Genomic DNA, 16,063 nt, shown 5'->3' on the forward strand with positions numbered 1-16,063 from the left:
GTGCCGTGTTGTTCAAGCCAAACGGCATCCACAGGAACTCAAAGAGTAAAAAGGGGTGATGACAGCGGTTTTCAGGACATCTTGCGGCTGCATGGGAACCTGGTGATACCCCCGGACGAGGTCGACTTTAGAAAAGATAGAATTTCCCGCCAAATGGGCCGAGAAATCCTGAATATGCGGGATCGGGTACCGATCAGGAGTAGTGGTGTCGTTCAGGCGTCGGTAGTCACCGCATGGCCGCCAGCCATCGCCCGGTTTCAGAACAATGTGGAGAGGCGAAGACCAGGGACTATTCGACCGGCGAATAATCCCAAGCCGCTCCATCATGTCGAACTCTGCTTTCACAGCCACGAGCTTACCGGGTTCAAGCCTTCTAGCCTGTGCATAAGCCGGGGAGCCAGTCGTGGTGATCCCACCACCAAACACATCTTCCCCTCCCCTCCCCTTTCAGCATTCCGTAGGGACCGCTCCCTCCGAGACACCCTAGTCCACTCCTCTATCACCCCAAACTGCCCCTCCCCTTCGCCTGGCACCTTCCCATGCAAGCGCAGGAGATGTAACACCTGCCCCTATACCTCCCCCTTCCCTCTATCCAGGGCCCCAAACACCCCTCCCTGGTGAAACAGCGATTTACTTGTACTTCTTGCAATCTAGTATACTGTATTCGCTGCTCACGATGTGGTCTCCTCTATGTTGGGGAGACCAAATGCAGATTGGGTGACCGCTTTGCGGAACACCTCCATTCAGTCTGTAAGGGTGACCCCGAGCTTCCGGCCGCCTGTCATTTTAATTCACCGCTCCATTCCCACTCAGAGCTCACCGTCCTTGGCCTCTTGTATTGTTCCACGGAAGCTCAACGTAAACTCGAGGAACAGCAACTCATCTTCCGATTAGGCACTTTGCAGCCTTCCGGACTCAATATCGAGTTCAACAATTTCAGATCATAACCTCGGCCCCTATTGCTTTTTTACTTATAATTTTTTCCACCCCTTTGCTTTGGGTGCTTCTTCGCCCCCCCTCCTTTCCGTTTCTTTCTCTCTCTCACCTGGCAGCTGTCTCTTACCTGCCAGTACACTTCACACCTAATCTCAGCTGCCTTTTGTCTCCACAGGCCTATTACCATCTCGTCTGGCTTCGAATACCTTTTATTGTCTCTTTTTCTTCTTTTGTTCGATCGCAGTCTTGCCTTCGATCTATTTTCTTTTCTTTCCCGTTTTGAAGAAGGGTTTTGACCCGAAACGTCAACTCAAATTTCTCTCCACGGATGTTGCCTGACCTGATGAGTTTTTGCAGCATTTTCTGTTGTTACTTCGGATTTCCAGCATCTGCAGTATTTTGCTATCGTACGTAGTGGTGATATGATGTTCAACACCATGCTGCATGGCCGAGGAGGAGAAAACTCTCTGAGGAGCCGAGTGAAGTCATCCAGAGAAGGGAAAGCGCAGGTGATAGAGCATGCCACGGTGGTACCGTGGTAGCATGGAATCAAGTGTAAGGTGGCCGCGTTGATCAACCGGCGGTGCCAGACTTCAATGAGGAGGCCGTTGGCACACAGAAAATCTGCCCCTAGGATGGCCTGTGAGACTGTGGCTATGACGAATTCCCAATGGAAGCGCTGACCGCCGAAACAGACTTGGACCCGCTGCTTTTGGAAAGTTTGAATTGCTGCGCCATTAGCCGCCACGAGGGAAAAACCGTGGTTCCCAGCTTGTACATCGAGATTCAATGCAGGTAGGATGCTACACTGCGCCCCAGTGTCACAAAGGAAACATCAACCCGAAAGAGAATCGGTGATGTAAAGAAGTTTCCCCATAGATCCGACGGCCATAGACCCGGTCCTCCTTCGCCAGGAACGCTGCAGGAGCTTTGGGTTTTTTGGGGGGCGAAAAACTGCAGGGAGAGCGGCAACGTCGTGCTTTCGTGCCAAAACAGGCGTGGTAGGAGCACCAGCCCACTGCAGGAGGAGCTGGAACCGCGTCTGTGTGGGATGGGCGCCTCGTGGCCATGCAGCACTGCTGGGTTACTGTGAAAATCTTATCTGCTTCAGCAGCAAGCTCGGCACAGTCTGTAATCTCGGATCTGGCTCGCACAGCCTGTACCTGCTCTGGCAGTTGGCAGAGGAATAGCTCCCGGAAGAGGAAGCATTCCAGTTTGGCTCCCAAGAGCGTGAGCATTTGGCTCATGAGCTCGGACGGTTTGGCGTCTCCGAGGCCAGGCATCGTGAGGAGCCGGCATGCGCATTCTGACTTCGAGAGCCCGAAGACCTGTAGCAATGACGCCTTTAATGTATCATACTTGCTGTCAGTAGGAGGACTACCGAGGAGGCTGATGGTCGTGAGGCAGTTGCGCTATCGAGGGCGGAGACCATGTAGTAATAACGGGTCTGATCCACGATGATGTTCCTGATGGCGAACTGGGCTTCAGCCTAGATAAACCAGGCATCTGGTTGTTGCTCCCAGAACTGTGGCAGTTTCAGAGTCACGGTGTTCGCATCCATGCTGAAGATCTTCCGCGAAAACTGTTCACGAAAGTCAGGGTCACCAATGTAGGAACGTGGGTTCCTAACTAAAAGACTGAGTTCTACTCAGGTGATCAAACAAAATGAACTTTAATGAAACAAACAGGCTTGAACAATAAACTGCAGGATAACATCGAATGTAGGTCTGGTCTCTCTGGAGGCTCCACGAGGACTGCCCCTGCAGTCCTGTGTCTGACATCATGATGTCATCACGTTTTCCTGCCAGTGGGGTTCACGTGATGAACTGTGTGATGTCATCACGTTTTAACCGCGCTGTTAAAGCAACCACACTCTGTACAGTTAAACAGCATATATAAAGATACAGACTCAGACTGCAGCTAACATGTTGTTAAAGGAATTATGTGCAAACGATTTGAGTCCTTTGGTGGCTCCGCCACAATATTTCTAAATAATAAATAAGCACTAAGGAAATAGTAAAACCACGAAGTTAATAAAGCAAAAACAAGACTAATTAGCTGGAAGTTACCTCAGATCAAGACAAATCCAAATATGTAAATATAATCTAGCTCTCAATTGTCTTATATCTAGAACAAAATTGATACTAATAAATAAAAACTAGTAATGATAGAGCAGGTTGTGTGTTGGGACTGTAATGTGTGGGAGTTTGTGAACAGTGAGACTGTTCTGGATTATCTCGTCTGCAGTAAATGTCTCTGGCTTGACACTCAGGAGTCGAGTCTTTGAGCTGGAGCATACCTGTTAGAGACACTCCGACACATAAGGGAGGGTGAGGAATTTCTAGATCATTTTATCCAAAGTGGAGTCACTCAGAGGAAAGCACAGGTGTAGGAATGGGAGAGTGTGACTGTTAGTCAGCAGGTTAAGGGGAACCATGTGAGAAAGGGAATGTACGCAGACACTGGTACAATGTACTTGCTGCCTGTGAGGATAAGGATGCAGGCTGGGGAGTGGACCGCTAGAATGCTAATCATGGCACCGAAGACGAGCAGAATAGAAAGCTTGCAGTCATAGGTGATTCGATAATTAGGGAGATAGATAGAGCCCACTGCTGTCATGATCGAGAGTCCAGAAGGGTGTGTTGCCTACCTGATGCAAAGGTAAAAGATATCTCGGAGCAACTGGAGAGGAACTTGGGAAGGGAGGGGCAAGAGCCTGTTGTCGTGTTCCATGTTGGGACCAATGACATATGGAAGAAAAGGTAGGAAGTCCTGCTCAGGGAAGATCAGAAGTTAGAAACTAAATTTAAAAACAGGACCTCACGGGTGGTAATCTCGGGATTACTACATGCGCCATGTGCTAATTGGCATAGAGATAGATCAGATCAAGCAGATGTGAATGAATGGCTGGTGTGGAAATCAGGGGTTCCATATTATGGGAGACTTGTACCAGTATTGGCCCAGGAAGGAGCTGTACTGCTGGGATCAGATACACCTGAACAAGGGTGGGAAGTGTCCTAGTGGAAAAAAAATAGGGCTGTCGATAGGGTTTTAAACTTGTGAGACAGCGGGGAGAGTGGGGGTTGGAGGCAGGGAAGGGTCTGGTAAAAATAACATAAGTCTGAAGATGAAAGAAATAGATAAAAGTACTGGGGGCACAGATACACTAAATCACTAAAAGTGTGGACGTTGGTTCATGAGGCCATGATACGCAAACAAAGCATAGGCGTTTATTTCTCGAATTGAAAAGCAGAGGAAGTATGTTAATCATGTGTGGCCCCTTGGTTAGACCACACTTGGAGTACTGTGAACAGTTCGGGTCACCATATTATATAAAGATTTAGAGAAACTGGTGAAGATGCAAAAAAAGATATACTGGAATGACAACATAAGTTTGAAAATGAAAGAAATAAGAGATAAAAGTAAAGGCCAGACCAAGGTAAGGAACAAGGATAATATAAATGGTCAGGAAACAAACATAGTTACAAAACAGAAGCATAAAAGGACTGTTAAAAATAATGTAAAAGGAATAACTGTTAAAGTCGAATTAAATTGCCTGTACAGCAATGCGCACAGCACCCACAATAAAATGGGAGAGCTGGAGGCAATAATCCTAATGAGGAACCAGATGTAGTAGGGATAACTGAAACATGGCTAGATAAAGAACCATTTAAACAACTTTTGCAGGTTATAACATAATGAGAAAATATAGGGAAAAGGGGTTTGGGTAGCTGTACTAATTAGAGTTAATGCAATGGCAGTAGAAAAAGGGACATTACAAACAGAAGGTTAGAAACAGGTTCCAAATGGATTGAAATAAAAGGTGAGAAGGGATCAATCACGCTAATAGGGGTATACCACAGTCCACCAAATAGTGGATAGGAGATGGAAGAAGAAACATGTAAACAGTATGTAAAATGACAAAACGAAGTGGAACAGTAATCATGAGAATCATAGAATGGTTGCAGCACAGTAGGAGGCCATTTGGCCCATCGAGCCCATGCTAGCTCTCTGCAACAGCACTTCAGCTAGTCCCACTCCTCCCCCCTTTCTCCGTAGATCTGCAATTTTTTTTCCTTCAGTTTCTTATCCTACTCCCTTTTGAAAGCCATGATTGAATCTGCCTCCACCGCCAATTCCAGATCATAACCACTCGCTGTGTTAAAATGTTTATCCTCATGTCACCTTTGGACCTTCTGCCAATCAACTTAAATCTCTGTCCCCTGGTTCTCGACCCTTCTGCCAATGGGAACAGTTTCTCTCTATCTACTCTGTATATACCCCACATGATTATAAACACCTCTATTAAATCTCCTCTCAACCTTCTCGGCTCTAAGGAGAGCTTCTCCAGTCTATCCACATAACTGAAGTCCCTCATCCCTGGAATCATTCTTGTAAATCTTTGCTGCACCCTCTCTAAGGCCTTCACATCCTTCCTAAAGTGCGGTGCATTTGGACACAATACTCCAGTTGAAGCCGAACCAGTGCTTTATAAAGATTCATCATAACTTCCTTGCTTTTGTACTCTATACCTCTATTTATAAAGCCCAGGATCCCCTTTGCTTTTTTAACCGCTTTCTCAACCTGCCCTGCCACCTTCAATGATTTGTGTACGTACACCTCCAGGTCTCTCTGTTCATGCACCACCTTTAGGATTGTACCCTTTAATTTATATTGCCTCTCCTCGTTCTTCCTACCAAAATGTATCACTTTGCACTTTTCTGCATTAAATTTCATCTGCCACGTGTCCGCCCATTCCACCAGCCTGTCTATGTCCTCTGGAAGTCTATCACTATCCTCCTCACTGTCACTATACTTCCAAGTTTTGTGTCATTGGAAAATGTTGTAATTGTGCCCTGTATTCCCAAGTCCAAGTTATTAATATATATCAAGAAAAGCAGTGGTCCTGGTACCGACACCTGGGGAACACCACTGTGTACCTTCCTCCAGTCTGAAAAACAACCATTCACCACTGCTCTCTGTCACTTATCCAATTTCGTATCCATGCTGCCACTGTCCCTTTCACTCTATGGGCTTCAACTTTGCTCGCAAGCCTATTATGTGGCACTTTATCAAACACAATTTTAACTATCCCCAAATAAACTGGCAAGAAGAGGCAGGAAAAGGGGTAGAGGGAATGTTGTTTTTACAATGCGTGCAGGTATGCATTCTTCCCCAGTATGTAAAAATGCCCAACAAGAGAGGGAGCACTGCTGGGTCTAATAATGGGAAATGAACCAGAACAGATAAAAGAAGTAAACATAGTGGAACATCTAGGCAATAGCGATCATAACATACTAAATTTTAACATAAATTAAGTAGGACATAAGTAAAACAAAGACCAACGTAATACATTGGAAAACAGCTGAATTTAAGCGGATGAGATTGGATCTAGGGAAAATAAACTGGAAACATTTTACTGACAATCAAAGAAATAGAATATTTGAAATGGTAATCAATAGAGTCCAGGAGAAATATATCCTACTAAAAAACAAAAGCAAACTTGCCAGCAATGACACACCATGGATGAATAAAGAAATAGGGGCAAAATTGAAACTAAAGAAAAGGGCATACACTAACTTCACAGACAAGAAAAGAAAGGACAGCAAATGGGAATATGAAGAGTTTAGGAAAGAAGCAAAAAAAAGGAAGACAAAAAGAAATGATGAAATTAAATTATCAAGGAAAATAAATAGAAATAGTAAGGTGTCATGCACAGACAGAAATAACAAAAGAAAAATCAGGATAGGGACAGGGCCACTAAGAGATACACACAACCAACTCACAGTTAATGATGGCAAAATTAATTACTTTGCCTCGGTATTTACCAGGGAGACTAACATGGTGGACAAGACATTAGAATGAGAGATCAAAGAATATATAAAGACAGTTAATATTTAAAGGGGTGGGGAGATAATTTCTAATCTAATCAAACTTAGAAAGAAATTGATAGGGTAGATAGCGATAAACTTCATCCGCTGGTGGGGGAATCTCTGACAAGGGGACGTAACTTTAAAACCAGAGCAAGGCCAATCAGGAGAGAAGTTAGGAAACAGGCCATAAGTGAAAGGGAGGTAGAAGTGTAGAACTCTCTCCCAGAAAAAGCTATAGAAATCTTAGCATGCTTCAAATAATTATTTGTCTTTCGCTTAAAAGAGGCTATGTATGGTCCACCTCCCCTAAAATCTAAGCTGACTCTTACAATTACTTTGGACCATTCCCAAAGTGTCAATATTCAGACTTGACAATTAGCTTCAGAATTCTCCCTGACAATGGTAATCCCCAAGTAGTTACCGAGAGTCCTCCTAGATAAGGAATGGGCAGTGATAGAGAGAGGGAGGTTGAGAGAGGTCTGTAAGTGATAGAGAAAGGGAGCGATGGAGCCATCCTAGAAAAGGAGACTGGATTTTCTCTTCTATCATTCCTTAACAGAACTAATGTGCTATCGAATCCATAAATACTCTTGCAATCGTTTTGCCAGCAGACCCTTGAGTTCTCCAATGCAATTTGATGCATCCCAAACGGCCCAGGTGGCTTATCTTTCCGGCCCACATTCTACTATCTAGCTCATTAACACGGCAGCAATGCTGATTCAATCACACGCCTGAGTCTGTCCCATTTGTCCAGCACCACACAAGTCACAAGTGATATTAACAAGGCTGACAAATAATGGGGCTGGAATTCAACGTCAAACGGGAGACAGTGAATCGGCCGCCCGTTATAGGCCCACCCGATATTCCTTTCCAGTGAATTCATTGTTGCGGCACCTGAATTTCACCCCCAATGTGTAAGTGTTAGGATAAAATTTGGTTTAGGGGAAATAAAGGGTTAGGCCTCAATATTTAACCAGTATAATATTTCTGAAAGGTACCATTCAGTCTTGTCAGGCTGGAAAACAAATGCAAAGCACTGTCGGATACTTGGCTGTGTTAACCCTTTTAGGCTAACATAAGTGAGTTTAGCTGACCAAGGACATTCTGAAGATCTACTTATAATTACACTCTACTTATAATTACACTGAGTAAATGCTGAGAGGAGGCCTGCTCCTGGAAGAGATAAAAGTACAAAGGCACATTGATGAAGTCTCTGCATATAAGGCCTTGAAGATTGGTCACCTGGCTATATAATTCAATGGGGCTTTGTATCCACGCAACCATATCTCTGCTGAAGATACCTCCCTATATTGACAAGAGTAAGAGCTAGCCCAAGAATGCAGAAGTTAGCAGAAGTTAGAATGAAGTCTCTGCAGTACATAGGCTCTTACTGACGTATCCAGAGGCTACAGGAGTTCAAAGGGCAGGCCTAATAGTTGATTGATTAACCATGTAAACCAATGAAGTGATGTATCTGAAAAGTGGACCTAGTGATATGCCAAGTCGACACTTAACCCTTTCCCCCTCAGGGCGGACTAAGTGATATACAATGTTGACACTCAGCTATGTACGGATGACAGACTTTGATTGGAGGTTCAAAACGGTCTTTATTCACAGGCCTGGGGAGAACCTTCTGAGACCCTTCTCAGATCCGACTCCACCGATGTCCTAGCAACGTTCACAATTATACAAAAATCAAACCCCTGCCCTAGGGGCAGGTGCAAAGCTTATCAGCATATACAGATTTATTGCCAAATGGCAATTATAAACCATGACATTTAATCCTTCCTGCCGCCTACAAATTCACAGGCCTGTTATCAGTTAGTCCCGTGGCCTTCTGTGACTGTGGTCTCATTTTAATCTATTCCTTTACAACCATCCATTTGTCTCTGGCCAGGTGGTTTGCTCTTTACATGTTTTCTTAAGATAACAGTCCTCGTTCAATCTCTGCAAAGCACAGATTCTGACCTTGTCTTGGGTTGCTCCTGCAAAGCAAGCACATTCTGATTAGTCCCACCATACTTTGATGTAATGGAACCCTGTTGTGAGTTTATGAACAAACGAATTCTTAGGGCAGCACGGTGGCATAGTGGTTAGCACTGTTGCCTCACAGCGCCAGAGACCCGGGTTTGAATCTGGCCTCGGGTGACTGTCTGTGTGGAGTTTGCACATTCTCCCCGTGTTTGCGTGAGTTTCCTCCCACAGTCCAAAGATGTGCGGGTTAGGTTGATTGGTTATGATAAATTGACCCTTAGTGTTAGGGGGATTAAATACGTGGGGTTACGGGGATAGGGTGGGATATGTGATGGTATAGGTGTTACGGGGATCGGGTGGGATATGTGTCGGTGCAGGCTCGATGGGCCGAAATGGCCTCTATCTGCACTGTGGTGATTCTGTGATATCTGTATGTTATCTTGTTGCCTCGCCTGGCCGAGCAGACATCCTCCCCAATCTTCCCAAGAGTTGCTCTGCAGTTTAATTTCTCAGCATTTGAAGTCACTTAATCATGTTTTTAAAGCTTAGCTGGGTAAATGCAATATAAAGACCTATATATCGTTTAACTCAGGGTATGAATTAACTCATTACCTCCACCTTGTACATTGGTGCTACATTATACATATTCTAACATAAAAATTAAAGTATAATAGTAATTTGGTTACTTCAGAAGTATCAATATTCTCATGTACACACCCTCATTAGTAATAAGTGGGTGTTGTCTTATAAAATGTATAACTATGCTGTATTTTCACATTTTCTTTGAGAACGACATCTCCAGCTAAGAGTAGCTGAGATAGTTCTCCCGTGTGCACTTGTAATAAAACTATTGATCTGGGTAACACCTGAGTCTGTTAGTTCTGTTTTACCTTCCGGAGTTTTCTCGCTTACAGTAATTGGGCAGTGTCGGTGGATATTAAACCATAAACTTACACCTGGCACTCTGTCATCTATAGTGAAGGAAGCTAAGTGAGGATCCGTGCAGTTTATATTACCTTTATATTTTATTTTTGCTGGGACAAAGTCTGGTTTTATGATAAAAGAAGAAATGTTACAATACCAATGTTCTGCGTGATTAACATAATGTCTCCAAGGTCTTTCAGATTTTATATTGGTTCCTGGGACATGGGCATCACTGACAAGGCCAGCATTTATTGCCCATCCCTAGTTGCCCTTGAGAAGGCGGTGGTGAGCTGCCTTCTTGAACCGCTGCAGTCCATGTGGTGAAGGTACTCCCACAGTGCTGTTAGGTAGGGAGTTCCAGGATTTTGACCCAGTGACAATGAAGGATCGGCGATATACTTCTAAGTCAGGATGGTGTGTGACTTGGAGGGGAACTTGGAGGTGGTGGTGTTTCCATGCGCCTGCTGCCCTTGTCCTTCTAGGTGGAAGAGGTCGCGGGTTTGGGAGGTGCTGCCAAAGAAGCCTTGGTGAGTTGCTGCAGTGCATCTTGTAGATGGTACACACTGCATCCACGGTACGCTGGTGGTGGAGGGAGTGAATGTTTAAGGTGGTGGATGGGGTGCCAATCAAGCGGGCTGCTTTGTCCTGGATGGTGTCGAGCTTCTTGAGTGTTATTGGAGCTACACTCATCCAGGCAAGTGGAAAATATTCCATCACACTCCTGGCTTGACCCTGGTAGAGGATTGTCATATATATGGCAGTGAATAACGTATAGCATTCCCGACATTGGGAATGTATTTTTAAAATTTTAAATAATGTTAGTCTGTATCAGAATATAATTATTGATTCCATTTCAGAAACTCGATATATCTTCGGGCTGATGATTCAGAAATCATTGTCATGTTTAACTTTAAAATAGGCCATGACTCTAAGTTGCTTCAATGGATTTACTGCAATTCCCATTGTTAAGTTGTAGTAAATTCACAGGCTTGCAAAGTGGGATGAAATCTATGGTTGTAGTTCATTATTTAACAAACTGGCGAATTAGATCCATGGGCCATTTTACCAAATTCTTCAGCTCTTCTCTGAATTTAGTCTGGGTCATGGCATAAATACAGGTGTTGGTGCAGCAGCTTAAAACCTGCAGCATATATGCGGTTTCCTGGAAGATATAAACTGGGTCAGACGTTCCGGCAGAATGATAATAGTTCGCAATTTGATAATGTAGGAATTGTACAACATACGCCAGCCATAGCAGTACGAAACTGCCAGATATGGTGATGAGCAAGATGACGGATTTCCTCCTGTTCTCCATCTCCAGGTCACTTTGGTTCGTTCTGTTGATGCTCACCCGGAGCCCCCGGCGGACCTGACTGGCCACTAAAATGTATCTGACGGTCAGAGCATTCAACAACAGAATCAACATGAACGGAAGGAAAGGGGTTAAAATGGTGTCAATCCAGTCAAATGCTATCCATACCGGTAAGGTGTAATAGCTTGATTTCACTTGGCAGTCCCACTGAACATTATCAATGACATATATATGTTCATTGGCGAAGTAGCGAGGAAGCTGCCTACAACAGCTCAGCACGCTGACCGTTGATATGACCACTGCCGCCACGCTTCCTGTGCAGTAATGCATTTTCAGCCTCTGACAACAAATGGCAAGGAACCGGTCAAAGGTGAAAGCGACGGTCAGCCACACAGAACTGTCCGTAGCCGCGTAGATCAGGACAGCGTGGACACTGCACACGGGTGTAATCTGCAGGAATGAACCAGGGAAATAGTAACGACTCAGGCGAAACAAAACCACCTCGGTGACAATGACCAGGAGATCCGCCACTGCCATGGCCACCAGGTAGCGTGTGATGCAGCGGGAGAGCCCGCACTTACCCCGGGATAGGATCACAATCGCCAGTAGATTAACTGTAAGGATACAAATACCTGTGGTCGGTCATATGAAAAGTACAGAACAAAGCCACGATAAAATAAAGACGGATACATTTATTGTTTGTTTTCTCAGGATGGGGGTAATTGTAGCTCGAGGCCATCGTTGCATGGAGCGCAGTGACTTGGAAATCGGAGGAGATGAACATAAGAACATAAGAAATAGAAGCAGGAGGAGGCCATTCGGCCCCTCGACCCTGCTCCGCCATTCAGTAAGATCATGGCTGAACTCCTTATCTCCACTTTCCTGCACTATCCCCATATCCCTTGATTCCCTCAATATTCAAAAATCTATCGACCTCTCTCTTGAATATACTCAAGGACTGAGCCTCCACAGCCCTCTGGGGTAGAGAATTCCAAAGATTCACCACCCTCTGAGTGAAGACATTTCTACTCATCTCAGTCCAAAATGGCAGACCCCTTATTCTGAGACTGTGACTCCTGGTTCTAGACTCCCCAGCCAGGGAAAACATCCTCCCGGCATCTACCCTGTCAAGTCCTGTAAGAATTGTGTATCTTTCAATGAGATCACCTCTCATTCTTCTAAACTCTAGAGAATATAGGCCTAGTCTAATCAATCTCTCCTCATAGGACAATCCCCCCACCCCAGGATGGGCAGCGATCTAATATCGACCCTCATATACACTCACAAAAAGTTACAATCACCTGTGGATGAGATTTTCAGGGGATGAGATTTTCAGGGCAGACGGCAGGCTGTTGCAGGCATTTAACTGCTGCTCGCCTAGATTACAAATTTATTGAACTGAACTGAACAATTTAACTGCAATAAAATTTCAACTCCTGAAGTTAGCTGGTCAACTTGCCGCCAATGGGTAAAACCGACGTTCCGGATTGGCCGAAAGTTTTAGAAACCAATCGATTTTCACTTCTGCTGACTTCATGAGGGTAGAGTTTCAACTCCAGTTTAACGCTATTTTGAGAATCTACCCCATGCTTAGCGGGTTCTTAGTCCACTAGCATAACTAGTAGGCTATTCAATTGGCAAATTTACTATTCAATCCACAAAGCAGGTCAGAGGCTGGGTATTCTGCGGCGAGTGTCTCACCTCCTGACTCCCCAAAGCCTTTCCACCATCTACAAGGCACAAGTAAGGAGTTAAATATTTGCATTGAAAAGATAAGAAAGATTCTGTTTGAAGATGTTGACGTTATGAAATATATTACAGAGAAGCTATCATAATCCCAGGGAGAATAATTCGAATAATGAGTGATTTTACGACCAACTCTGGCTGGGCGTGGGGACATTGTCTAAATGCCAGAAACTCCTGGTACTTCTCAGCCGGAGATGGTTACAATTCACGGGGACCGTTAGTCTATTGGAAAGATCCAGCTACCGCGACAACTAGATCCTTACTTATTCATTGAAACAATAATAATAATTCAGTGAATTGGAGATGACTTCAAAAATGACAATCTTTTATTACATCCTATGAAAAACAACAAGGGCAATCCCCGCTTGCTCCTTGGAGCAGGGAGAACTTCCACAATCATTTGAGAGATTATTTTTTGTAGGGACAGTCTGTGAAGAATTATTTATATCCAGCCGTTTTGTTTGTGATAAGATGAAACTGTTCAAATTTATTGATGACCTGACACCTGGACGCGGTGTAGGTAGAGATTGCAATACCTAAATAAAAGTATAACCTGTCGCTTCTGCTGGAGACTGAAAGATTAATACATTGCCAACGGATGTATTGGAGTATAGTTATGGTCTAGAGTTAGGAAGTACAAACGGGTAACACAGAATAGGTGGCTATTTAACAAATGGAGGGGTGGGGAAATTATCCATTCATCAAACATAAGAACATAAGAAATAGGAGCAGGAGTCGGCCATTCGGCAGCTGGAGCCTGCCCCGCCATTCAATAAGATCATGGCTGATCTGATCTTGGCCTCAACTCCACTTTCCTTCCCGCTCCCCATAACCCTGGACTCCCCTGTAGATCAAATATCTGTCTATGTCCGCCTTGAATATATTCAATGGCACCGCCTCCACAGCTCTCTGGAGTAGAGAATTCACGACCCTCTGCGAGAGGAAATTCCTCCTCATCTCCATTTTAAATGAGCGACCCCTTATTCTGAAACTATGCCCCCTAGTTCGAGATTCCCCCATGAGGGGAAACATCCCCTCAGCATCTACCCTGTCAAGCCCCTGGCAGATTCTTATATGTTTCAATAAGATCACCTCTCATTCTTCTAAACTCCAATGAGTGTAGGCCCAAACTGCTTAACCTTTCTTCATAAGACAACCTCTTCAACTCAGGAATCAACCTAGTGCATCTTCTCTGAACTGCCTCCAATGTAAGTATATCCCTCCTTAAATAAGACCAAAACTGTACGCAGTACTCCAGGTGTGCTCTCACCAACGCCGTGTACAGTTGTAGCAGGACTTCCCTACTTTTATACTCCATCCCCCTTGCAATAAAGGCCAACATTTTATTTGCCTTCCTAATTACTTGCTGTACTTGCATGCTAACTTTATGTGTTTCATGTACGAGGAAACCCAGATCTCTCTGTACCGCAGCATTCTGGAGTCTCTCTCCATTTAAATAATATTTTGCTTTTTTATTCTTCCAACCAAAGTGGATAACCTCACATCTTCCCACATTATACTCTATCTGCCAAATTCTTGCCCACTCACTTAACCTACCTCTTTGTGTAGTCCTCACAACTTGCGCTCCCACCTATTTTTGTATTGTCAGCAAATTTGGCGACAGTACGCTCAGTCCGTTCATCCAAATCATTAATATAGATTGTAAATAGTTGAGGCCCCACTAGATACAGTTTGTCAATCTGAAAATGACCCAAAAACCGCAACACAGGCAACACGGATTAATACGGTTGACAATTGGGTTTATACCAGGCACTTACCAGGCACACCGAGGGCCGCAAGAATTGGGTAATAAATGTCTTGAACTTTATAAATGACTGGATATTCCATTCTCTGTGGGAAGAGCTGATCTATCCTCGGGCTGGTGATGCTCTGAGGAGATGCGTTGAAAGGAGTCCCAGTTATACTGGCGGTATCCCTCCCTGGTGGCCTCATCATGTACCAGATCACCACCCCTTCATTACATCATTCAGTTCCCCGTCAAGTGTTATTGTGTGGTAGGTGTAACCCGAAACGCTTCGAATATCAAAAGCCTGCCATTAATACACCATGTCTCCCGAAAGCAAAGTTCAATATGATCTCTCACACATTGCCGATTGTGTTACCGACAATGTGCCCACCCGACAATTCATTTTTAAATCCCAAGGACTGGGGATATATACCCCGTCACCTAGGCTGAGATTTCACAGTGGGACTCTGCCGATTAAATACCTCTCTCGCTACATGTTGAAGTATCGTTCGCGCATGCGCGGGGTCTGCAGAGTTGGTGTTAGAATCATCGAATGGTTACAGCACAGTAGGAGACCATTCGGCCCGTCGAGCCCGTGCCGGCTCTCTGCAAGAGCACTTCAGCTAGTCTCATCCCCCGTCCCTAGCCCTGCAAATTGTTTTCCTTCAGGTACTTATCCTACTCCCCTTTGAAAGCCACGATTGAATTTGCCTCCACCACCCTTTCAGGCACCGCATTCCAGATCATAACCAAAAGTATTTCCTCATGTCACCGTTGTTTCTTTTGCCAACCACCATAAATCTGTATCCTCTGGTTCTCGACCCTTCCACCAATGGGAACAGTTTCTCTCTATCTACTCTGTCTAGGCCCCTCATGATTTTGAATACCTTTATCACATCTCCTCTCAACCGTCACTGCTCTAAGAAGAACAACCCCAGCTTCTCTAGTCTATCCACATAACTGAAGCCCCTCAACCCTGGAACCATTCTTGTAAATCTGTTCTGCATCCTTCCTAAAGCGAGGTGCCCAGACTTGGGCACAATACTCCAGTTGTGGCCGAACCAGTGTTTTATAAAGGTTAATCATAACTTCCTCGGTGTTGAACTATTCACTTTATATCTACTGTAACCGAATCTATTTAGATACGCTGTGTTAATACATGAGAGAAAGAGAGAGAGAGTCACAGATTCTAGCAATAATCTCGCTGTTCTAGATCGACGTGAAGCCTTGGGGCTGAAACTTGGAGTCCTGCCAATATAATGGTCACAAAAACAAGGACACTGCGAATTACGTGATGGCTAAAAATAAAAAAGCCAATTTGAGGTACAGAGTGATCTGGGGGTCCTTGTACATGAATCACAAAAAGTTAGAATGCAGATGCAGCAAGTAATTAGGAAGGCAAATGGAATGTTGCCCTTTATTGCAAAGGGAATGGATTATAAAAGTAGGGAAGCCCTGTTACAACTGTACAGAGCGTTGGTGAGACCATACCTGGAGTACTGCGTACAGTTTTGGTCTCCTTATTTAAGGAAGGATATACTTGCATTGGAG

General features: G+C 44.5%; 1 protein-coding gene across 1 annotated transcript; it reads right to left on the reverse strand.

The window, feature by feature from the left end:
* Positions 1-3,582: 3,582 nt before the first annotated feature.
* Positions 3,583-14,718, reverse strand: LOC147092785 (FMRFamide receptor-like). The gene is made up of 3 exons (XM_085975683.1): positions 14,544-14,718; positions 10,969-11,633; positions 3,583-3,708 (listed from the first exon to the last, which is right to left on the reverse strand). The coding sequence occupies exons 1-3, from the start codon at positions 14,716-14,718 to the stop codon at positions 3,583-3,585; spliced, it is 966 nt and encodes a 321-aa protein (XP_085831809.1).
* Between the last annotated feature and the right edge of the window lie 1,345 nt (positions 14,719-16,063).

This window comes from Somniosus microcephalus, unplaced genomic scaffold, assembly GCF_052327205.1.
Source record: "Somniosus microcephalus isolate GS21.2 unplaced genomic scaffold, FLI_Smic_1.0 unresolved_chr2, whole genome shotgun sequence".
In the NCBI taxonomy this organism is placed as follows: Eukaryota; Metazoa; Chordata; class Chondrichthyes; order Squaliformes; family Somniosidae; genus Somniosus; species Somniosus microcephalus.

What these genes read in the sequence shown, in the direction of transcription:
- LOC147092785 (XM_085975683.1), bottom strand. Translation starts at nt 14,718, where the DNA reads ATGAGGCCACCAGGGAGGGATACCGCCAGTATAACTGGGACTCCTTTC. An exon ending in TGCGGCCCTCGGTGTGCCTG is followed by an intron (nt 11,634 to 14,543) that starts GTAAGTGCCTGG and finishes GTATCCTTACAG; the next exon opens with TTAATCTACTGGCGATTGTG. An exon ending in TCACCATATCTGGCAGTTTC is followed by an intron (nt 3,709 to 10,968) that starts GTACTGCTATGG and finishes TTCCCTGAGCAG; the next exon opens with GACTTCCTACCTTTTCTTCC.